Source organism: Anguilla rostrata, chromosome 4 (assembly GCF_018555375.3).
Source record: "Anguilla rostrata isolate EN2019 chromosome 4, ASM1855537v3, whole genome shotgun sequence".
NCBI classification, from domain to species: domain Eukaryota; kingdom Metazoa; phylum Chordata; class Actinopteri; order Anguilliformes; family Anguillidae; genus Anguilla; species Anguilla rostrata.
In genome coordinates, this window is record NC_057936.1 from 8,204,618 (window position 1) to 8,229,922 (window position 25,305).

The 25,305-nt window shown below is 51.1% G+C and overlaps 1 protein-coding gene across 5 annotated transcripts in view; it reads right to left on the minus strand.

The window, feature by feature from the left end:
* Positions 1 to 25,305, minus strand: part of sema6bb (sema domain, transmembrane domain (TM), and cytoplasmic domain, (semaphorin) 6Bb) — a 103,058-nt gene that overhangs the window by 53,304 nt on the left and 24,449 nt on the right. For 4 of the 5 annotated variants that reach the window (XM_064330386.1, XM_064330388.1, XM_064330385.1 and 1 more), the window contains exon 2: positions 152 to 275. In XM_064330386.1, the coding sequence (XP_064186456.1) occupies positions 152 to 257 (106 nt within the window). In that variant the 5' untranslated portion in view covers positions 258 to 275. Of the gene's footprint in view, positions 1 to 151; positions 276 to 23,859; positions 24,794 to 25,305 lie in introns of those variants that run through there. The other variant, XM_064330387.1, reaches the window with a different exon arrangement.

Consider the following 25,305-nt stretch of genomic DNA (forward strand, 5'->3'; position numbering starts at 1 on the left):
GTCACTGCCTGTTCCACTTTGTCAACCTCCCCCGCCCTCGCGTACCACGTACGCAGAGCTAAGCCAACTGCAAACGCTCCGTGACCTCGACCCTCCCAAACCCGTGACCTTGGCCCGCCCAAACCCTGACGTATGCAACGGAAGGACTCACCTTCCGTGGGGGTGGAGCTTAGCGGCCCTGGTTCCTCGGGGAACGCTGCATCAGCCAATCGGAGCAACACAGACAGCAACATGAAGGGAGTGGCCAAGGTCGTCATGGCAGCGGAGAACCAGCACTGAAGGGACAAAGAGAGGGAGAACCACAGTGATGAAGACCAGCGATGAAGAAACCCTGTGAATGACCACGCTACAGACTTTGCAAACTGAACAGACAGCAGAGTGACTGACAAAACGCAGTACATTTAGTACACTTTTACCAAAATGAGGTTTTTAACGGAGTTCCCTATATTGCTATTTATTAACTTTAGTCCTTACTAACAAAAACTATACTAAGCTCCCTACAGGCAAGAACATAGGACAGCAAAGAATCCAGTCCCTCCTATATACTACAGCACAATGAATTATTATATCCAAATTGCTATGTGGGCACACTAATTTGTGTGTGTGTGTGTGTGTGTGTTGTGCATGTGTGTGTAGCTGTGCATGCATGCATGTGTGGATCCCTTGTTCTGACATCAATGTGGGGAATTTTCCCCATCAAGATCACAACTTCTGATAAAACAACGGCAGCTGCTTCACATTGTGTGCGTGTGCGTGAGGGTGTGAGTGTGAGACAGAGCGGAAGAGAGAGAGAGAGAGAGAGAGACAGAGAGACACACAGAGAGAGGTCAATAAACAGCAGGTTTATTTTTTTCTTATGAAGCAGTTGCCACGGCTACTCGATTAAAGGAGGGAGAGGAACTGTAAAGAGGACGAAAGCGCAAATGACACACCCCCCCCCCCTCCTCCCACCCCGCCCTTCCCCTGCCCTCGCACATCGGAGAACGAGGGCCTAGGGAAACACTACGGATCGTTACCATAAACCTCAAGCCATCATATTACTGCGTGGAGGCAGTCTGGGACCTCAGAGTTCCTCAAACTTCATAATATGACTCCCGCTGCAGGTGCATTTGATCAACAGTACGTGTGCACAGTCCATCGGACGCTGGTAAAACTTGAAAACATTTATGCGGATGCCTGCGTACAAGCTGCTGAGCCAGCCGAACAATCATAAAAAAAAAAAAAGATTTATGTTACTTAATATTGCTGTTATTATCGCTGAAACCAGATGTTGGCTTTGCATTGTTAATAATCTGCAGAAATTGTTGCGTAAGCAGGTTGAAATTTTTCAGATGATTATTTCGCCATTGGTCTGTTGTGCACATGTGTGTTTTTGCACGTACATCTGCATGAGCATGCGTGTGTGGTGTAAGTGTTCTTGTCTGTGTGTGTGTGTGTGTCTGTGTGTTTGTCTGTGTTGTGCATGCATGCATGTTTCTGTGTGTGTGTGTGTGTATGAGTATTTCTGTGTGCCTGTCTCATATTTTGCATACAAATGTGAGTACATATGAATACTCACGGGGCACAACCGAAAGTAGAATTGTAATTCATAACTGCAAATAGAAGACTTTGAACTGGGTGCATGAATCATTTAAAGCAAGTTAACGTTCACTGGGAGTTCCTGGTACACGGGGCTGTTCTGTGTTGACTGTGATTGTCAGTGTTCCTATGGAAATCACATCACATAGAGACACAGTCGCTACTGTCGGAAAAGGCTGTCGATGTTTTGGCAGAACTAACAACCGGAGCGCTTATTTGAATACCGCAGTAAAAACAAAACGTATGCAAATGGTTACCGAGTCCACTTGTGTTTGTATTCTTTTATTTAAATGCGACCAAACTTTTCAGATTTCACTGCGGTTGCTGTCCCGTCTCGCAACAGCATGCAAATGATGTCACTTTTTGTGCTTTCTCTCTCTCTCTCTCTCTCTCTCTCTCTCTCACACGCGAACACGTGCACGGAACGCTCACACACCCACAGGAACACGCGATGCAGGCATTCAGAGGCGAAGGACGCTCGCACGGTTTTTATCAGGAGCCGCGATCTTAATGGGGACGTTTCTCACATTCCCCACATTGTGTGTCAGAACAAGGAGGCCACACACTCACCGGGCTTGCTCACCACCCACATCATACGCAAAAATTCGCAGACGGCATGATGACACAGGAATACCGGTCAAAGGAACAGCGAGAGAAAATAGAAAGAAATTGGCAAGGGCGGGGGTGGGGGGCAAATTGTGGTGGGGGGGGCGGGGGGGGTTTGGGCTGGGGGGTGATGGAGATAGAGGTTGCCACAAGTCTGTATTACTGTATTCCATTGTGTCTACTATCAATAATGTATGGCTGAATGTCAGGCTTCACGCATTCGATTAGCATAATAAGAAACTGTGGGCTATAGGATTTCAGAGCGCCGGACCAGCTAGAGAGACCCGGAGACAATGGGGACGGCTGATAGGGTGGGGACAGTTACGGGGCGGCGCGTTCGCGATCGCGCGGTAATCATCCGGACGCTGTAGAAAGGCCCGGCCGTCTAACGAGCACGTGCAAACCCCGATCGCTAAAAGCAGGCGTCAGGGAACCCGTCAAAAAACAAAAAAATAAATAAAAAATAAAACAAGACTAGGAAACCTAGCGTATGGCTGGACCTAACACACGTGATCCGGCCGACCAATGGTGTAACTTCATAACTCACGCCGACCAATGGTGTAACTTCATCACTCAGTCACTCAGTCACTCAGTCAGTCACAGACATTCGAGTTTGCAGGGCTGGCCCCGCTGTTGCAGCCCAGCCAAAAAACAGTCCCTCCTAATGGCAGGACGTATAAATCACACACTTTATTCTCTGTGCGTTAAAAGTGTAACACCCCGCCTGCGATTTACACACCTTCATTAGCGCGTCCGTCCCCGTTGACGCAGATCAATGTAATTACAGAAGAGAGTTAAGCAGGTGATTTGTTAAATTAAGTAATTAAGGCCTAGTTTAGGGAGGGGGAGAGGGAGAGAACCCGTGGCCGTAAACGACCAGGGGGATTCCTTACTGATGGCTGTAATAACAAATCACTAGTTAATCAATGAGGCCTCCCCAGCCAATGGAGGCTTCTAATTAAGAACGGTACTGAGGCCAGTCCCGCTCCCCCCCTACAAAGGGGGCAGGAGTGGACATCGCACCCCATCAGTGAACTTTTTTGGGAAACCATGCCAACAAAATGGCGTGACCTGCAACGCAGGAGGAACGTACGAAGTTCAAAAACCTGTCGCGTCTCACGCTGCTTGTTTCCAAGACACCGGGTTTTTATGATGCTTCCTTCATTACTTCAACGGCAGTGTGGCACTTTCACAGGAAACAAAAAAACCCAATAATATGTTCATAGGGACTTTGAAAAAAATAATAATAAAAAACAGGTTACGCTACATAACCCAGAAACACTTTCACTGTGAATTGGATTCGTACACTTAAAAGCGAGCTCGACTAAAGCGCGTCCCAGATAACGCACCGCTAATTAAACTGAAGCGCGTTAATTGTGATTCTATAAATAAATTATTTAGCGGTAAGGATTTCTACATTTTTTTTACGGAGAAATGTTTGCGAAATATATTGCAGCCGCGGACCGTTTCTGGTCCTTAGTTTGGACAGGAGGAAAGCGAAAGGGAAAATAAAGCACAACGTTATTTGTTATTTCCTCTTTACAAGGTGACGTGTCCTGAAGTAATAATGTGCAAGGTTATTTTTTATGTACCTATTATAAGGCATCCTTGTGTGACTTCACCTCCCTTTATTTTTCTAAAGAAACATCCCCTTACAGAAAAACAATCTTTTGTTTGCACATAAATCGGAGCGAGCCAAGCCGTTATTTCTTGGAAGAACACGAAAACGTTATTCTGCACTAATACTTCTTAGGATAAGCATGATGTTGTTATGGCTTATTTTGTTTGTTTTTTGTTTTTTGTTTTGTTTGATCAGCATACAGTGCTCCACATCACTCTGAAGGTTACCCTGGGTGGCTGAGAATATTTGCTTCAGATCCAAAACCAGATGATTACACATAGAAATACTGGAGACAGAGAGAGGTAGTAGTCATTAAAATAGAGGCTTAGAAAAAAAAGAGAACGATAGAGGGGGGGGAGGATAGAGATGGAAGGGGAGAGAGAGAGAGGGGGGAGGATAGAGATGTAAGGGGAGAGAGAGAGAGGGGGGAGGATAGAGATGGAAGGGGAGATAGAGAGATTTGATAAGATGAGAATGTTCTGGAAAGTGTACCGGAAGGCGTGTATTGCACATGTGGAGCCAGGGGTATGTTCGGAATGTTATTTCCCAGGTCCTGTCTGGGAACGGTTCGGAAAAAAACCGGATGAAAACCAAGCCAAAGGCGAGGCCGTTTTCTATAGGAGCGCATCGCAAAATCTGGCACCACGGACTCCTTACACCTCCTACACTCCCCCTCTCCCTCCCTCTCTCTCTCTCTCTCTCTCTCTATCTCTCTCTCCCTCTCTCTCTCCCTCATTCTGAACGACCCAGCTGACATCAGTGAAGATGATTCCCCCGCCGCACGGAATTTCGTAAGACGCGATCGTCTTCGTCTCGGGCTGGAAGAGCCTCCTCCTCCTCCAGAGGTTTTCATTCAAGACCGAGTCTTCCCCTCCATCGGCACATGCACACCAGCTGCTGTAGCAGCGGTTTCCAGACGCGGGGGGGGGGGGAGGGGGGGAGAGGTGGGGTGTGGACACACCGCGAACCCTATCTGCGAAAGGTCAGCACGCCATAACACGCCTGAATAATAAAAGCCCACGTCAACCCAAGCTGAAGAAAACCGCCCCCCCCGCTCCCCCCCTCCAGCCTGGGAACCGCACCAGCACCCTCGGCCTTGCCATGGCACCAATCACGTCAATATTTATTCAAAACCCCAAAACCCCGACCTGACTCTTCAGCTCGGAGCCAAAAGCTACCAAACGGAATGCGGAGCGTATGCATTACAATGGAGGGAAAATTGATATAAAATGAAGACCAGCTTTTTGGAAAGTCATTCGATTCCCTTTCTCTCTCTCTCTCTCTCTCTCTCTCTCTCTCTCTCTCTCTTCGACAGCGCAAACCAGAAAGTCTTCAATATCAAGTGCGGTGCCAAACTGCAATAAGTGTGTAGATATATATATACGCTACAGACTGTGTTGTTGTTGTTGGCCTACTGTGGTCTGCGGATAACCAGAACAAGGTGCGCTGCATTTTGGGCTGCGGTAGCCCGTGGAAAAACCCGTACAGACCGCGCTGTTAGCCTCCTAGTCAACCGCGGCCAACCCTGAACTGCACTTCTAGGACCCTGAACTTAGGGCCGTAGCACCACCCCGATTTGATTTACTACATCAAGGGCTCGCCCTGTGTAATCATATTTTACTCCTCATCAATCTAAGCCGAACCGTAGACAACCGACCCGGCCTAACATCAGGTCGCTTCGACCTCCAGCAACCAGTCCGGATGGAATCTGCTTGAGCGCGATCGGAAAGACATCGCACTAGTAGTCTTGCTCAGGAGAAGAGGCGGAGTGAACCGCCTCGACTCCGGGACTGAGATCCTGGAGACAGAGGAAAGGAACTCGGTTTTTTAAAAGCCGGATTCCAAATTTCAGGAGAAGATGTCGTCTCGTAAAGCATTTTTTGATGACCGCCCAACGCCGTGTGAGGAAAACTGAACGGCAGGAACTGCAGGACGGATTGGTCTGAATATGCTCCTGTGTCCCACCCTCACCCCCTGCCTTCCAAATGCCCAATTTAAAACTGCCATTATTATCAGCACGGGCATCAGGCTTTAACATTGTACAAAAAAATATATATATATATATATATATAAATACACTTCAGCAGAGGGAAACTGATTTACGTCAAAAGAAAATAAACAAGGGTCAGACACGACATAAAATCCCATCCATCACGTCTAACTATGAAACGGCCGGGGAAAACTGTGAGAAACAGAAGCCGATAGCGTCAATCTCCAGCCACACATAAATAATAGAAAATGCGCCTTAATGGTCCGGAGGTTCACAGCATCGCGGAGACCCTTGATGTAATTATTTTCCCAAAAAAAAAAAAAAGGGCAGAAAAAAAAGAAAAAGTCCCCCAAGGCCCTTTGTATTATCTTACATGAGCACACATGGAAACCTAATATCTAAACTCGCTTTCATCCTGTAGTCATTCGCCCTCTTACCTATGAATCATGTGCGGGGATGGATTTATTGTAATGGAAACATCGGCAGCGAGTCTTTGGCTGCGAACAGAGCAAAGGCAGAGAGAGTGGGAGAGAGGGGGGAGGGCGAGGGGGGGCGAGGGGGGGCATCTGTCAAGGTAAGCAGTTCTGTTCTTTCGCCGGAGTGCAGGAGGAGGGGGAGGAGGGGAGGGGGATAAGATACTGGAGATAAAAGGAGGCAGGAGAAAGAGAAAGAGGGAAAGAGAGAAGGGTGGAGGTGGGGGGACGTGGGGGGGGGTGTGTGTGAGCGCATTGGAAAGCCGCGAGCACGTTTTCCCCCTCACACTCGTCCTGCTCCGTCGATTGTATCTGATTGCCTCATCCCTCCCTCCATCTATCCCTCCCCACCTCCCCTCATCCCTCATCCCTCCTTCCTGCATTTGCTGATTGAAGTATGGCCTTCTCTGTTAAATTTACACCAGGGGAATGCAGCGGACGCAAACGGCCACGTTTAGCCCACAGAAAAAGAAATAAACAAACATCGCGAATGCTAATAGTTTGTTCGCGGCGCGACAATCCCAGCTTCTCTCCGTCCCTCTCTGTCAAAGCAGCTGGTTCAACAACACAGCATGATGTACCTTTGTATATTCCATTTATACACACACACACACACACACAAATACAATATATATCAAGGCTGAAATAACCAGACATGGGTCATGGGTATTTGCTTCGGATTCAAATATTTTTCTACACTTTACTGATCTTGTCTGGTGTATTGGAACCAATGAAATACTCTCAAAAAGTGCAAATCCCACCTTCTGGTCATATCAACAGGTATAATTACATCAGGCAAAATCAATAGAGCACAGAAATGTATATGGATCCATACAAATACGTATTTGACCCAGGTCTGGAAAATAACCTTTATATTCCTCATTTTGACACAGAATGAACAGTCCGACGATGGAAACTACCTCCAGCCCGGCTGACCACCCCCGCCACACACACACACACACACACACACACATGCACACACACACACACACACACACACACACACTGGTGTGTAATACTGCACAGCTCCCATCCCCTCAGACAGGGGGACAGCATATCTCTGCAGATCCCACTCAGTGCCCGTCTGTCACTGACTGCAGGACCTGCTGCAGGCTCTCTCCGCGGATAGTGTCCACCAGACGCATATTTATTCCGATCATTTTTCCATCAGTTCGTTTCTCTCTCTCTCTCTCTCTCTCTCTCTGTCTTGCACGCACACATGCACACACACACACACACACACACGCACACATGCACGCACACACACGCACGCACGCACACATACACTGTAAGGCAGGCAGTCTGTTCATATGGAAGTCTGGAATTGGCCACCTGCTTGGTCACCAGTTATTTTATGGAGCTGATTTTCGCCACAATTATTTCTTACAAAGGTGTGTGTGTGTGTACGTGTGTGTGCACATGTGTGTGCTTGTGTGTGTGTATGTGTGTGTGTGTGTGTGTATTACTCATTCCTCATCCCTGCCTTCTCTCCTTCTTCAGCTTCCCCCCAGTTTGAGGATGTAATTTTTCTCCCAGACACAGACACTCGCATGTCAATCAAATGAACATACTTACGGGCTGACCTACATAACCACACCTAAGGAAATTAAGCAGATACACAAACGAGTGCGATAACTGTGGTAACACTATTTCTCATTGACGTGTTTGCACGTGTTTGCGCGAGCACACACACACACACATACATGGCTTTTGCTACATGGTGAGGACACATGACTGGGAGAGTATGGGTGGGGACACACCTACACACACTCACTCACACACACACACATACACACGCACACACACATATACACACACACTCATGCACACACGCACACACGCACACATACACACACACACACCCTCACACTCTCACACACACACACACACACACGCACACCACACACACACAACACACACACACGACCCCCCACCACACCCCACATCCCACACACACACACACACAACACACTCACAACACACTACATGCACACACACACACATAGCACACATTAAAACACACACACCAGCCGCAACTCTCTCCACCACACACTCTAAACACACACACACACGACGCACACTCACACACGCACGCACGCACACTCTACCCACACGCACATCCACACACTACACCACAACACACGCCCCCCCACACACACACACGCGCACCACACACACACACACTGACACACACCACCACACACACACAAAACACACACACACACACACATACAACCGTCCCTCGCAGCGCCTCCCCGCCCCCCTGAAAAAACAGCCACACACCTGTGCACGTGGGCGCTGGTCAGTGGGACGTCTCTCTCTCTCCGCAGCAGCAGCAGCAGCTCTGACGGGCATGTTAATCAGGACAGAGGAGCTGCCAGCTCGGTCAGACAGCTCTCCCTCTACCTTCCCTGTTCATTCCTCCCTCTCTCTCCCCCCACCACACCCCCTCTCTCTCTCCAGCCTCTCCCCCCACCCCCCTCCCCCACGCATCACCGTGTGCCGGGGCCGGTGGTGAAATTTGCGGTCGGACGGTGCCGTTTGTCTCGCAGAACTTTCTGTGAGATCCCACAATTCTCTCTGGCTCTGACAGGTTTATTGGCCCCCCCCACCCCCCGCTCTCCTCACGTTCCATGATCAAAGCCCCAGCAGAACCCCGCCATGGCGTTAACAGATATTGTGTTACCCCCCCACACCCCCCCCCCCCCGACGAATCTGAGGGAGGCTGAACTGGGTTACCGTAGTGACACCGAAACGGACCCAGGGGGGGGCGGGTAGTTGGTTGCAGAGCCAGGCGACTTGAGCTTAGTACAGGCAAGCTTGACGTGCCCAAACCAGATATTTCTTTTCTTCACGCATCTCATACATATCTGAACGTTTCCTTGTGAAGTTGCGCATAATCACACGGAATCTGATATTTTTAAAAGACATTTTTGATTTGGACCGCGTCCACACGCAGTGCTAAACCCAACGCATATCCGATACCTGCCCGCGAAACTCGCGTTTGACCTGTCAGAAGTGATTTTTTTCCCCCTCCTCTCGATTGCTTTTTTCCCATCAAGCCTCCACGCGACACGGCGTTGAATGCATAATCGCTTCAAGACCGAAATAAGAAACGTGCAGCTCGTCAGGAACACAGGAATCCGATCTGGTGACTAGTAAAATTACAGTGCTCAAAGTAAATTAGCTCAACAAAAAAAAAAACTAATTCGAATTCAGTATTTAGGAATGCTGTCTAAAGAATAGCCTTTCGCTTGTGCCGTGGAGCAGTGTGGGGTGGGGGCTGGGGGAGACGGATATGTATGAAAAGCAGAATAAGTGTGGTTTTGGAATAATCAGGGTTGGTGGTTACTGAGCCAGTTGCTAAGGAGATGAGAATCTAGAGACAGATTTAGGTATAAGAGGCAAGGAATGGCAACAGATGAGCCATTCAAAACAGGGTACTACCCAGGTACGTGTTCACACAGACAGGGAGAGAGAGAGAGAGAGAGACAGAAACAGAGAGGGGGCAAAAAGCAGGAAAGAGGGAGAGAAAGACAGACAGAGGATAGAGCTAGAGAGAAAGAGAAGGGGAAGGAAAGAGGGAGAAAGAAAGTCAGGGAAAGGGAGAATAAGAAAAATGAAAGAACAGATGGATGGGATTCACACAGAGGTTATCCAAGAGAGTGAGACCGAGTCAGATAAAAGAAACAGAAGATAGCAGAAGAGCCTATAATGGATACAGCTGCCAAAACAGAGAGGAGAACCAGTCAAATCCAAACGAGCTCAGAGAGAACCAGTCACATTCAAATGAGCTCAGAGAGAAAAAGGCACATCTAAATGAACTCAGAGAGAACCAGGCCCATCCAAACGAGCTCAGAGAGAACCAGCCACGTCCAAACGAGCTCAGAGAGAACCAGGCCCATCCAAACGAGCTCAGAGAGAACCAGCCACGTCCAAACGAACTCAGAGAGAACCAGCCACGTCCAAACGAACTCAGAGAGAACCAGTCACATCCAAACGAGCTCAGAGAGAAAAAAGGCACATCTAAGTGAGCTCAGAGAGAACCAGGCCCATCCAAACGAGCTCAGAGAGAACCAGTCACATCCAAACGAGCTCAGAGAGAAAAAAAGGCACATCTAAGTGAGCTCAGAGAGAACCAGGCCCATTCAAACGAGTTCAGAGAGAGCCATTCACGCCCAAGAAGGCTCAGCGAGAGCCATTCACGTCCAGGCGAGTGAGGGAAACAGAGGGCCTGGCTGAGCGATTGTAAGCAGTGTAATTTAGGCGGATGTTAGCGACATGCAGCCCTGACAGGCCGACGTGCGCCATTGTGCCAGCCGCCGCGCGGTCGGGAGGAATCCGCGGCCCGTCTGTGTCACAATGCCGAAAAAAACCCCCGCTCCGCCGCATCGATCGCTCTCTGAGCCAGCCGACGAAAAAAGCCCCTTCGCCGCGTCACACAGGAATCTGCCGTATTTGCTCGAGTCACCGTGGATTTGAGCACATTAAAAAAAAAAAAACGCATTTGTTCACCAAAATTACAGAGTAAACGGATTGGCGTTTACCACCCCCTCACCCCCCCCCCCAACCCCGCCCCCCGCCCCCTCTCGGCCTTTTGAGCCAAACGGGGTGTATTTACAAGGCAATTACCCGGGAGCCGTGTGACAGGCCGGAGCTGGACTGCCCCTCCTGGGCTGGCGAGCGCCATTTTGGCCTTTTGGCGACGAAGCGGTGATTATCGATGAGCAACTGAGGAGGTACAGCTATGCCCGCACTGTCAGGATTCCCACTGTACCTTCCAGGGGTCAAAGGAGAAACCTTTTCGGGGATCAAAGGCGGTGACAATTCTAGGGGCCTGCAGCTGGGTTGGGGGGGGGTGGCGATGGAGGGCACAGCTAAAAAAAATTTTAATTTGTTTTATTTAAAAAGGGGCGGCCCAGAGCAATATTCTTTCAGGGGGCCCAGAATTCCTAGCGACGCCCCACGGAACCTTCTACACTCGCATCTGGCTCATTTGAATAGAGTCTGCCCGCCAACAAGAAGCACGGTCTTTTTTTTTTGTTCCGAATTAAAAAGGAACAGACAAAAAAAAAAAAAAAAAGAAAAGAAAAGAAATAAAAGATCCAGCTGAACAGCAGTTGCAAAGCCCACAGGAAGCCGCACGGAAGGCTGATCACATGGGCCGAGCGCGGACCAATTAAAAGGAAGCCTCTGCACGGGCTCCGGTGAACGCGATCGATCGAGCGCCCCGCAGTCAGGCTATTTATCGACTCGCGAGACTCAACATGGACCGCACGCCCGGGGTGCTCCCAAAGCCTCCCGTTCTTCATCTACTTGCCCCCTCCAACCCTGCCCATCCCTCCCACCCCTGCCCCCCCCAACTCCCTGCCCTACCCAATCCCCCAATCCCCCCTGCCCCCAACCCCAATCCCCCCACCCTGCCCCCAACCCCAGCCCCCCGCCCCAACCCCCTGCCCCACCCCATCCCTCCCCCTTGTCCCTGCTTCACCTGTGGAGGAAACTCCTAGCCGCCATCGTCGTACCCGGCCCAGAGGAAATGAGTGAAACAATGGGGGGGGAAAAAAGGAACTTGGCTTGTTAACACTTTGCTTCTCGTATAACTTCCCTTCTGATAAGTCTCATCTGCGCTTGGGTCCGCTACGCGGGTTCGGCTTAAATAAACATCTCCAGCCCCGCTGATATGCATGGTCCTATTCGAACAGGATGGCAAAACTAACCGATGTGCCCAAACAAAGGGAAAGAGGAAAGAGTGATGAGATGATATTTGAATGAGGGGGAAGATTGAGAGTGAAAGATAAAACAAAATTGGAAATGAGAGAGATGGAACTGAAAGGAGAGCACTGGAAAGTTTGGGGGACAGTGAGTAACTTCAGGTGACAAACCTGGTTCAGGTAACTCGTGCCTGACTGAAACAAAAAAATAATAATTAAAAAAAAAAGATCTGATTGCAGCGCACCATTATGACCATATATTTTGTCATCACTTTATGGTGATCACAAATATGCGATCAGAATGTTCTTAACTGAACGTCCCTGAAGAATGTTCTCTAACGGTGATGTCATTTCTGGTAACTGTAAGCAATGAAGAGAGTTCTAGATCACTGACTTGGAATTTTGAAAAAAAAAAACAAGACCAGGTCAAAACCTAGTACATGGCTGGACCGGCCGACCAATGGCATGACGTCATAACTCGGCCAACCAATGGTGTAACTTCATCACTCACTCAGTCAGTCACTCAGTCAGTCACAGACATTCGCGTTTGTAGGGCTGTTCTGCTCTGTTGCGGTCCAGTCAACAACAAAAAAAAACACTTTGAAAAAAACCTGCTCTGCTTAAACTCATCTGAAGAGGTGGGCAAAAATCAATGAGGGGGAAAACTACCTCCCTGCCTCTTAAAGCCATATGTCTGAGCTTCCTCAGGTCTGCAGATTAGAGAGGAGCTCATTAGGAGCAGAGCCTGGATTAGACGGAATTGAACGGGCTTCGCTGTAGGGCTGGTGCCAGAACAGTCAGTATTACATAGACAGTGTTTTTTAAGGAGATTATAGTTTTAATGCGGGGGTGGGGAGGGGGGGGGTGCAGGTGTCCTTAAATTCACAGGTTGACCCTCTCGCTGCGAACAGAACCAGAGGACGGGGTATGAGGGGTATGAGCCGAATAATTTTGACTCGGAGAGATGAGTTCTAGTGACTGAAGGGTGCAGGGGCAAGGGGGCGAGGGTTGGGGGGGTTTGGGGGGGCGGGGGTTCTTGGTAGCGCTCCTGTCTGCACCTCTGGTTTAAACTGCAGCACAGCTTTAATGTGAAACCCCAGAACACAGAAAGATCCAGAGTGTGAACGTCCCTCTGAGCCTCTCCCTCAGCCAGGCTCACCCAAGTCCACATCGCCTCCGGGCGCTATGGCAACAAGACATCGCTGCTGTTTGTGTCTCAGCGTACACGACTCCCTCTTTATGTGTACGCGTGTGTGTGTGTGTGTGTGTGTGAGTGTGTGTATGTGTGTGTGTGTGTGTGTGTGTGAATGTGAGTGTGTGTGTGTGTGTGTGCGTGCATGTGTGTGTGTGAGTGCGTGTGCGTGTGCGTGTGTGCGTACGTGTGTTTTTGTGTGCGTGTTTTCTCTGCCATTACCAATCATACAACATACAGAAAGTTTTGAGAGCGATTCGTTGCTATGCAGAACGTGTAAGCAGACATTATAAATCCATCACACGGCGTGCTGTGCTGCTGGCCTTTGGAGAGCCGTGTCAGGGCCTAGTAACTGTCAGGGACTTCTGATCAGGCTGCGGGCTGCCACCCCTCCCTAAATTTGAATGCCACATTCCTCGCCCGCGAAGCAGAGAACTCGGGGCCCCGGGAGAGAAGAAAAGCCACAGAGCCTGACCACGTAGACATCATCGAACAAGGCCGTCTCGGGGGTCTCAAGGACCCCAAAAACAAAACGCGGAAGTGGTGGTCAGGGGAGCCCACCAGACAGTAGTGGGCCTGCAGCCCCTGGGTTGCATCACTGAAATCTCCAGGCTTTAGAATCCCATGGGACAGGGGAGTGTGGCAGGAGATGGGTGGGTCGGGGAAAGAGGACGGGGAGGTAGTGGGGTGGGGGGTGTGTGGGGGTGGGTATGACGCAGGAGGCACGCCCAGGTGTGAGCGCTCTTACCGAATCTGTGAACACTGTGTTGTTGGGGATCGCACACAGCGTTTGGAACAGGTGGGGCAATATGTGAGGGGGGGGAGGGGTAGGGGATGAGAGCACTAATGCTGCAGCTGAATCGCGTTAAGAACATCAAAAGGAGCTCTTCTCACAGCGAGGGATAAGTACGCTTGCAGCAGGTACACAAACACACACACACACACACTCAGCAAGCACAGAAATCTTCCCTGCTGTGATGCAAACACACACACACACACACACTTACACACACACACTCAGCAAGCACAGAAATCTTCCCTGCTGTGATGCAAACAGACACACACACACACACACACACACACACACACACACACAGAGCAAAGAACCAGCCCAGCCCAGCCACAGCATCAATTAGCAGCACAGCCTCTCTCTCTCTCCCCCACACCAGTTCCAAACGCGCACACACACACACACACACACGCGCGAGCGTTTCTCCGCACACGTGCCACCTCACACACGAGCGCGCCCCCCTCTCAGAAGATCTTAATTTGCCATTAAATATATGGAGTGGGGGGGAAAAAGAAAAAAAAAACAATCGTTTAACACGCTTGACTGGAGGCACCGGGAGTCTCGTTCTCCGAGCCGCGGCGGAATTCTGCGACGGGAAGTCGAAATCCATCACATGACGGCTCCCGCCCGCCCGCCCACGCCACACACGCCAAACACCACGAGTGTGCCACGTTCCAGGCACGTTCACGGCAAATCTCACCGGATGAATTATTCATGAGGGAGCGATACCCTCGCGTATTTAACATAAAGCGTATCACCAGGGGGGCCCTGCGGCTGCCTGGCGGAAGCACCCGGAGAAAGAGCGGGCGGGTGACAGCCCCCCGCCCCCCGCCCCCTCCCCGCGCGTTTGGAACGCCGAGAGAGGAAATCCTGGGAACGATTTTCCACCCTCTGATTTTTTTTTGGAAGGGAACAGAGTTCACTGGAGAGCCACCCCCCCCCCCCCCAATCGCAGCTCAGGGGGCGTGTGCTGTGTCTGACACGCTGACATCCGCCCTGCTGTTAGACAGAGCGATTAAACAGCCAGTATTAACCCCACCCCCCCCACCCCCCCACCCACGCGGTTGCTATGACGCTCGGCAAACGCTGCACACTGCATCACTAGGGCGATGGCGGCTGGTCAGGGGAGGTGAGCGAGGCAACGTTCGCTCAAGTTTGAGAGGAAGCAGAGAGAGAGAGAGAAAAAACCCAACTGCCATTTTTAATTTGTGTTTTAAGGCGGTTCATTCCGGTTTCTGCTCAGCGTCAATCTTTTAGCTAGCCTTCTACGTAGCGCTCGCCTCGCATGCGACAACCCCCCCAGGAGCCCCGACTGGTCCCGCGGGCGGGTAGAGGGAATTTTTGTAAAAGTCGGGGCTGCTTCAGCGCCGTCCCGCCCTAACTTTCTTTCTGGGGCTCGGAACGCCACGGTTGCGAGAAACGAAAAAATAAAAAAAGGCTCTCCGCGCGCTAGCCGCGCGCAGCCGCTAGCCGCTAACGCCGTGCGCTCCCGTTTCGGCGGATCCCTATTGATCGTCTCACTTCCTCTTTATCTTTAATCAAAAGCTCGCAGGAACTCTGATGTTTTATTAACGAGGCCCGGCGCTCCGAGAGCGGCCCGCTCCCCGCCGCCGAGACGCTGCCGCTCCTTCATTATTAATGAAGCAGCGCTGCTAATTATCCTAGCGCGGCCGCGCGGAGGGGTGTGTGGGCGGACGGGGGGTGGGGGGCAAGGGGGGTTGGGGGGGGTGTAGGAAGTGTGGGTGAGGCCCCCCCCCCCGTCACCTGTACCCCCCCTCCGTTAAGCACAGCTGATCAAGGGAGGGAGAACAGCAAGCTACTCCGAACTTTTAAAAAGAAAATGTATTACTCTCTCTCTCTCTCTCCCTCTCTCTCTCTCGCTCTCTCTCCTCCCTCTCTCTCTCTCCCTCCTCTCCTCTCTCTCTCTCTCTCTCCTCTCTCCTCCTCTCTCTCTCTCCCTCTCTCTCCCCCTCTCTCCTCTCTCTCTCCCTCTCTCCCTCTGAACACGCTACATTTTATAGGTTTAAGGGATAGCAGAGGCTGGGAGAAGAGAAAAAAGACCAAAAAAAAAAAAAACCCAAAAAAAGTGACTGAAACGTGACGGAAACACGGCGACCGGCTGCGTGCGGCTTCTCGGGGCCACGGTAACGGCGTCCGACTTCCTCGAGAAGCTCTTCCTCACGGCGAACTCAGCACCCTCCGAATTCGACGGGAACGGCCGATCCCCACCTGCGCACACAGCGGGCTCCGCGGCGCTGCCTGATGCCTGTTGATTAATGTCCCCCGCGCGCCCGCACAGGCCCCCCGCCGAGGGGCACACCGGGCCCCCGCCTCCACCGCCCGACGGACGGACGATCAGCCGCCGCCCCGACCAATCACGGCCCTCCGTCGAAGGGAGAGAGAGAGCAGCTACGACAAGGGCCAGCTTGTATCTCCTCAAAACCTCATCAGACATAAATATGCCTCCCTGCGCGTCGCTGAGTCGTAAATCATGCCCAAACAAATCTGTCGAAGCCTCGCACCGAGAGCTTTTATCCCCCCCCCCCCGCCCCCCCGCCCCCCCGCCCCTACCCTTCTGACACTGAGACAAACTAAATTATGTGTGTACTTGTACTTCTCTACCCGTACCTCTGTTAGCAATTAAAGACTATATAATTTAACCCATCAATTGAGTTAGCGCCGCGCTCTACAAAACAGGGGCAAAGAGCCGGGGAAGGCAATGTGGGAACCATTTTGCCGTTTGATTGAACGGCCCCCCCCCCCCCCCCCCCCCCGAGAGACCGCCTCCCTCCTCATCCTCGTCTTCCTCCTTACCCTGCGGTAACAGAACGGAGCGGTTCCGTTGTAAATTGCTTCAGATCTTCGCTGCTCTCCGGGCCCCCACCGAACGCTCCAATTTTCAATCTATCATCTGGTACCGAGCTAACAGTCCCCATAAAACACTCTCTTCCTCCCTGTCCCGCCTCTGTTCTTCTCTCTTTCTTTCTCTCTCTCTCTCTCTCTGTCTCCCTCCTGCCCACATCTCCTCCATCCTGTTCTGTTCCCGCTATCTCTGCTGATGGCTCTTTTTGTACCATTCAATCTCTTCCCAAAAATCTCCCCCCTGTATCACACAATCTCTTCCCCAAACCTCCCCCCTGTATCACACAATCTCTTCCCCAAATCTCCCCCTGTATCACACAATCTCTTCCCCCAAATCTCCCTCCTGTACCGCGCACCCCTCCCCCCCCACCCCCCACCTCCTGCCCCCCCTCCCCGGCTACCTCCTTTCTCTGGCCCCTCACCGGCTCTGACCTTGGCTCCCGGCTCCATGGCAGGGGGAAACGCGGGCCAGATTAAATCAAAAACTTTGGCCCCCACCGCGTAATCTCAAATTACCAAACTAATGCATCTAATGGAGGGGTCCCAGAAGACCAGCCAGCCAAGTATTCTGCAAAAGGAAAAAAAAGCTGACTCCAGGAGAAGCAGGTTAGGAAATTTATGAGTGAGGAAAAAGGTCAGGATGTTAATTTGATCCTGGGCCCATGCCGTGTTTCGATTCCTGGCAACAGGAAGCCTAACGCAACATACATAAAACATACGCCAAGATCCCGTGAACTACGGCCACAGGGTTTATCACGCAGACGCAGATTCAGAAGATTAGACTCTGTAGAAGACGATGGGGACACATACATATACATATATAATCACAATTATTAAGTGGGAAATCACAAATTATTTTGCAATTAAATTACGTTTCTTTTCAATGAGCGCGAACCATTTTTTTTTTTTTTTTTGCGTTTCTCATTTGCCGTGTCTGAGACGGTCTGCGGACGGGGAGTCTCCCTCGCGCCCTCCAGAGTGGCTCTCTCATAAAGGAAATTATCTGATCGTCGCCATTAGAGGTTCGGCTCAGCACTTTTCTAAATGGATTGTTAAATTAAACCGCGGGGGGGGGAGACTACGCTCATTTCAATATCGAGATTTGGAACCGTTCTTGAGGATTCCCCCAGGAATCTTTTCAGTGCCGGAATTACACAGAGAGAAAGGATTTTCTGCGATAAGCATCACATTTTTCCCCAGCCGCACAACCGGTGCCATGTTTTCCTCGCTTTAAAATGATTGCTTTTTAGAAAAAAAAAAGAAGAAAAAAAAACATGTTAAATAACGATCAAATGTATTTTTTTCCCCCCAATAACACATAATGTTGAAATTACAGTCAAAAGTACACAGCCCTACCCATAAATAAACGCACATTTCTAGCAGCTGAAATTTACCCGTTCCGTTTCTCTGTTTTACTTGTAATTCATCTGTACGGCAAGGTGTTAGCTCGCCTCTAATCGGCAAACTTTTCACCAGGCGGAATTTAAATTAGGCGGCCGCACTTTTCTACACCGAGCACGTGCGCCAGATCACTTCCAAAAGGAGCCGTAAAAATGATGGCCCTTTCCCGCTGAAATTGAAACGGGCAGTTTTTACGGCGTCTGAAATTGGACCCCGTCATATTATTTCATTACTGCATGGCCAATGTGTTAGAGCAATCAGTGAAATTCTTGCTTCGCTCGCCCCCATCCCCCTCGTCCCCACCCAACACCTCCCCAAAAGATTGTGCGCATGGGGATTGGGGGGGGGGGAACACATTTGAACATGGGGGTGCACATTTGGGGGGGGGGGGGTGATGGGGAGAAGGGGTTGATGGGAAGAAGGGGGTTAAGTCCTTAAAGCTCTGAAGACCGCAAGAGAACTACAAACCCCGCGGAAAAAACTACAAACCCCACGGTTACTGTGGGTGTCTGTGGCGCAGCTCTGCGCAGGTGGTGGCTACATGCTAATCAGTGACAGCTCTCCCTCCAGAGACGCGATGCGAGAGAAACAGATGGACCAGCAGCGTCCTGCGGCTGGAGCCAGGGGACGGGGGGGGCAGGGGGGGGGGACGCTCTCCCAGAACTCTGTTTGTTTGGTTTTTGTTTGCTGTCGGCACGATGTGGTGCGCGCCCCAGCATCCGCAGCTGTTCCCCGCAACAGCCAACAGGGGACGAGCGCGGCGGGCGCCACGCGGGGCCGGACTACAAAGAGCCGAAAAGAAAAAACACACAGCTGTTACGGCCGGACGACCCGGTGATGTTTGTTAGCTTGTACTCCTCCACTCTCTGTCCTTCTCTCCCTCTCTCTCTCTCTCTTCTCAGTACATAAAAGACACATGGAGCAAATTCCCACATTATTAACCTCACAGGCAAAATGCCCCCCCCCACCCCCCCACCCAGCGGGAGAGCATGTGGTGAAATTCATAGGGCACCAGATTCTCAAGCCATATATGAACCCCCCCCCCCCCCCGCCCTGTACAGCCGGGGGTTCAATTCCCCGCAGGGGCAATTTCTGAACTGTGATCCCATCTCCATCTGCAGCCCCCTCTGCTCTGATTTCCCCGTGTCTGAATAAAATGAAAGAAAAGAAACACAGAAAGGGGGGAGGGAAGTCTCCTTTCTGGATCTCCCCTGCTCCCCTGTTAGGATGTTCTCTTAGGATCTCCCCTACTTGGATCTCCTCTCTGGATCTCCCCTGTTTGGACCTCCTGTCTGGATATCCCCTGTTTGGATCTCTCCTCTCTGGAGCTCCCCTGTTTGGATCTCTCCTGTTAGGATCTCCTCTCTGTATCTTCCCTGTTTGGATCTCCCCTGTTGCAGCTCTGTGCCTGTTCAGCTGCAGCCTAAGACTCCTTTTCCTTTGGCACACGTCTGTACAATCACAACTCACAAACCGTGTTCCCAAAAAAAAACAACAAAAAAAGTGTCCCCCTTTTAACTTGGGACTGGCTAAGGAGAACCGGGGAGCGTCCCCCCTGCCCACGGTTAAAAATCCGTGCCACCCCTAACAGGGCCCCAAAAAAAAAAAAAAAAACGTGGAGAGAGCTCTCAATCCTCTCCTTACTGGAGCCTTCTACGCCATCTCCCTCTAAATATAGCAGCCCGGGTCTTGACCGCCAGATTGGCCAGCATTATCTTCCCTGCTCCCTCCTGTGTGCTACCATGATGGGTGTGCACCTGTCCCCCTGCCCGCCCCCCTTCCGACCCCCCCCCCAATACACACACACAGACACCGGGGTCAGGCTAAAAAAAGCTCCCGCTCAGTGATTCCCCCACCTCCCCCCCCCATTTGGAGATAGGCAGGTAGTGCACCGGGTTAAGGTTACACTATTTCTTTACCCCCCCCCCGCCCCCGCCCCACAGTTTTTAGAGAGACTCTATGACATTATACTCTCCAGAAATACCCAGCACTCCCGGCCCACCGGGTGCACTGAGCCGCCATCAAACGCCGTCAGAGGTTGCCACGGCGCCGGGTCTCGCTTTAATAAAGCCGGCGGCTTTCATCTTCGCCATCTAATGACGGGGGGCTGTGATTGGCTGCAGTGCCGCGTCCTCGCGCACGTGTCCCGCCCGGACCGAGCCGGGGGCGCGTGGTCCCCACCCCCCCACCCCCCCACGCTGCACCGCAACCACGCTGACCGTTTAAGAGCCGTGGCCACCCCCCCCCCCCCCGACCCCCAATCACAGAGTTCTTCATTAAGGATGCAAAAAACCGGCGCTGCACTAGTGTTTCCCCCCCCCCGCCCCCCCAAAACACTTCCCCTTTAACGTCCCAGCATACTTTTCCGTTATTTAAGCTTGTTGTTCGGCCGTTTCTATGACGTGACAGCATGTCGAATAAATGGGGGTGGGGGGGGGGGGGGGGCATCCGCAGTGCCTCGCAGGAGCGTTCTCCGGCGCGAGCCTCCGATGCGCGGCAGAGCCGTTAATAAAAACGTTGCAGAGTCGCCGCGGCGCATATTCATCGCCTCATTGGTCGAGCAGAGCAATCAGCGCTGCGTTGCATAACGAGTCATCAGGACCGCTTATTTCGGAGATAATTAAGCGATTCGGCCGCAGCGGAGGCCGGGAAGCGCCCTAACGAGAGGTATAGCGGGGGGGGAGGGAAACACGCACATTTAGGCTATTAAAATGAAGAGGGGCGGAATGATAGCTTTGCGTCGCTTCTGTGAGGCTTTTTTTTTTATTTCTTTTTTTTTCCAATTTTTTTTTTTACACGATTTTGTTAGCAAAACCTCAAGACGATAATGTGCACTGTAATCAGAAATGGCCCCCACAAAAAAAACAAAAAAACATTGGGGCGATAAAAACGTCTAAACCAATGCGGTCCGCGGTACGTCCTCCATCGTCTCTGTTACCGTGGAAACCGCTAGCGCTGCTGGAAAGCGCGATCCTATTGCAGTGTGGGAAAGACGGGCGAGAGGGAGCCGGAGTTCTCTCCGTCAGCAAATAGGGGTGCAAAAAAAAAAAAAAACCAGACAAACCTCAAAGGGGAGAGATACAGCTTTGCCCCCCCCCCCTCCCCCCCAAGGGGACAAGGGCAAAAGAACATTACCATTTAAGCCAGGAAAATAAAAAAAAATGTATGAAATAAAACAGCCAGTCAGAATCCAGCCAAAATAATTGTCAGCTTACTGCGACCGATGGCGCTGTACAGGGGGGCGGCGGAGCGCGGTCCCGTTTTAAACCATAAAAATGATCTAAAACGGGACAGAAATCCAATTACACCTCGCGTGCGGCGCGTTCCGGGGGTGTAACTCAGATCTGCGGAGGAGCGACAAATCCCAAAATACGGGGGGCAGGACTGAGCCCCTGAAGCACGCCCGAGACCGCGCCCGTGTTTCGGTTACGGACCCGTCTGATCCAAAGGGCGAGAGCTGAATTACCACGCCAACGAAACACAGGTAAGCCCGAGAACGCGAAGGAAGGGTAGCCGGTGACAACGCGGGTCCTGAAAAAACTCTCACGCAGGTGACCGGGAAGAATGCCAGCTTCAGGCGAACTTCAGGAGGTAAGCACTGTGCCTTCAGGTAAACTCCACCTTAAAAAAAAAACCTCTTGTCATTCTCGCCTGGATCTCGGGAGACACCTCAATGTACACAGCAATGGCAAGAGAAACGACACTCCGTCAGCTGGGCTATAGCCTACAAAACAGCGTAACGTTGTTCGAAAGACAGAAAAAGCCCCCGACACTGACCAGGAGAAGAAAGGAGGGATGATATTGCCCACGCACGAGCGTCTTTTATTCGGGTGCCCTGGGGCCTGTGGGCTCGTCCCGTCCCGTCCCGTCCGGGTCATTTCCCTGCGGCCGGCGTTCTCCCGCCACACGCCCCCCCCCCCCCCCACCCGCCCACCTAACAGTCCAGATGAAAGGGTGGTGGTGGGGGGGGTTAAAGACGGACAGTAAATTGAAGGTCACGGCAAAGAGCCGAGAAGTGGAGGGAGAGAGAGAGAGAGAGAGAGAGAGAGAGAGAGAGAGAGAGAGGGAGAGAGAGAGAGAGTGACAGGAGATGGAATGTTAATCGATGGGTGCACACACACGCGCTCTCCGAAGGGTTTCTCATGGTTTACATCACCGCCCCCCTCCCCCCACCCCCGCGTTATTCCCGCGTCAGCACCGAAACCGCTCCGATGTCACGAGTGAAATCGGTGGAGTCCCGCAGGGGGGGGGGCGGGCGGGAGCGGGGGGGCAGGCAGGCGGGCGGCGGGGGCAGGCAGGCGGGCGGGGGGGATGAGGGTAAACACCACACCGCTCCGTGCGAGGCAGGGCATGAGCAGGGGTGAGCATCAGCAGAAGGAAAAAGGGCGATAATGGGCGAAAGGAAAAGAGGTGTTTAACCTGAGGGGAAGCGGGCGGAGCTGCAGGGGGTCGAACAGGGTTGCAGCGATAGACCAGCCCAGCGCTGAGTCTCTTCTCCAGAGAGCTGCTCCTGCTCTCCATTTTATTACTGTTACTGTGTGCGTGTGTGTGTGTGTGTATGTGTGTGTGTGCATGTGTGCGTCTGCGTGTAGTGTGGGCATGGTGAGTGGCATGTGTGTGGTACGTTGGAGTGTGATGTGTGCGTGTGTGGTATGAGTGAGTGGATGGTGTGCTGTCGTGGATGAGGGGAGTGGTGGTGAGGTGAGTGTGTGTGTGTGTGTGAGTGGTGGTGAGTGAGTGAGTGATGGTGTGTGAGTGTGTGTGTGTGAGTGGTGTGTGTGTGTGGAGAGTGAGTGATGTGTGTGGTGGGAGTGTGGTAGTGTGTGTGTGAGAGTGGGGTGAGAGAGGATGAGTGGAGTGTGTGTGTGTGTGAGAGTGAGTGAGTGAGTGAGTGAGTGAGTGAGTGAGTGAGTGTGTGTGTGTGAGAGAGTTTATGAGTGTGTGTGTGTGTGTGTGTGTGTGAGAGTTTATGAGTGTGTGTGTGTACACAAAGCACCAGTGAGTCTCTGTTCTTTCGCTCCCCCAGCTGGGAGAGAGATGCTATTGATCCTGCTGCTCCAGAGTCACAGCACGCTGCACAGACTCCCTCCTGATCCCAGCACCTGAGCCCCAGCGCCGAGGCATGGCTCGTCTCTGAGTCATCGCCGCACACCTGAACTGAGCTCACCTGCCCGTCCTCACCTGTCCCCCCCTCCCTCACAAGCCCCAGGACCCTCCGCTTCCTCACGCCACCCAGAATCTCAGAGCAATAAATCCACCGTCCTACAATACAGCTCCATAGTCAACTGCTTCACAGGGGGTTTAGTCCCAAAGTTACAAAGGACTTTGGGAGAGGGAGAGAGCAATGGAGAGACAGAGAGAGACCGAGGGCAAGAGGGAGAGAGAGAGCCAGAGAGAATGAGATAGATAGAGACAGAGAGAGAGACAGAGACAAAGAGAACGCGAGAGATAGAGAGACAGAGACAGAAAGATAATGATGGAGGGAGCGAAAGAGAGAGGAAACTTGCTGCTTTGTACCATTTTTCGCTTCCACAGTTGAGGTGGCACGCGTAAAGAGACGAAACGAACGCTGCAGTCTCCACATGATTGGATCAGAGTGGAATGCTAATGCGCACAAATACATCCACATTACCTTTTACTTAACACCCGATCTCGCTCCTCCTTTCCCGAGAATGAACTGTGCGCTGGTGTGGAATGAATCAGTCACACAGTCGAACGCAAGCTTTCCTGGCCAAGAGTTCTTTCCTTAAATCTATAAATCATCATTTAAAAATTTTTTTTTTTAAAAAACGTTTCTTTTTTTAATCTCCTTCCGTTTCACACCATTCCTGGTTTCTTCAGAACGGACATCAAAGATTCTTCGTTAATTTGAGCCTTTCGTTATTAATTTATGCATGTTGAATGTGCTTTCGTATCAGTCTTCGGGTTCTTAAGCTTGGCCTGATTAAAAGTCAGAAGAAATTAGCTTTTTTCAGAAATTACCGTTTTTTAATGTTGTTCGGTATTGAGTTATATTTAATTTATCGTCTCGTTACAACACGCTCTGAGGCTCTGAGTAATTGGAGAAGGGGATGGGGGCGAAACCGGATTATTATAACTAGTAATTAGGAGCTCGCTAAACAATTACATAACAGTTTATGTAGACATTTCAGCAGGAAGCAAGTGACTTAATCCTGATCCAGGCAATGCACTTTCAATTTTAAAACGGTTAGTTTGGTGGCCTAAATAAGGCACTTAGGCTACGTTTACACCGCAGGTCTTGAGGGCCCAGTTCCGATGTCTTGCCTATACGTGATTATTTAAACCGCCTGTTTACGCCTACTTTGAAAGGTGACCCAGTGCCAATACCTGTGTGACCACCGTTTACGCTTGTAACAGCCCGCATGCGCACACCAGGGTTTGGTTACTGAAACGGAAGCAAACAATCAATCAGGCACCGCAAACGAGACCGAAGTAATGATTTAAGCTATTGCTTTCTGAAGAATCTTACAGTGGTCTGCAACGAATATCCTCAGTATTTTTGGCTGGACCGCAACAGTGGGGCCAGCCCTACAAACGCGAATGTCTGTGACTGAGTGACTGAATGAGTGAAGTTACACCATTGGTTGGCCGAGTTATGACGTTACACCATTGGTCGGCCAGTCCAGCCATGTACTAGGTTTCGGCCTCCATTTGACTTCTTTTAACACTTCACGTCACCGGCGGAGGATGGTTTTGACACATCTTACCTCACACGTCATTCAAATGCGAAAACGTGTAAGAATAATACATTTTGAATGACACGCTTTTCGCAATGACCGCGAAATTCAGATCTGTGAGTTTAGATGACAGTCGCATTGACAGATATCCGATTCCTATCGGATTTATTTCCACATAAGAATTCGACCCAGAACGGACCTGAAAATATCCGATTCCATGTGCTATTTCCCGGTATGCATGTTCACATGCCTGATCTGTGCCACATGTGCGCAAAAAATCTGAATTGGGTCATAGAGGTAACATAGAAATGGCCTGATAAAGTATAGTAGGGGCCTACTATCACACAAAAATGAACGTTGAACGTCTTCGTAAATTGGCA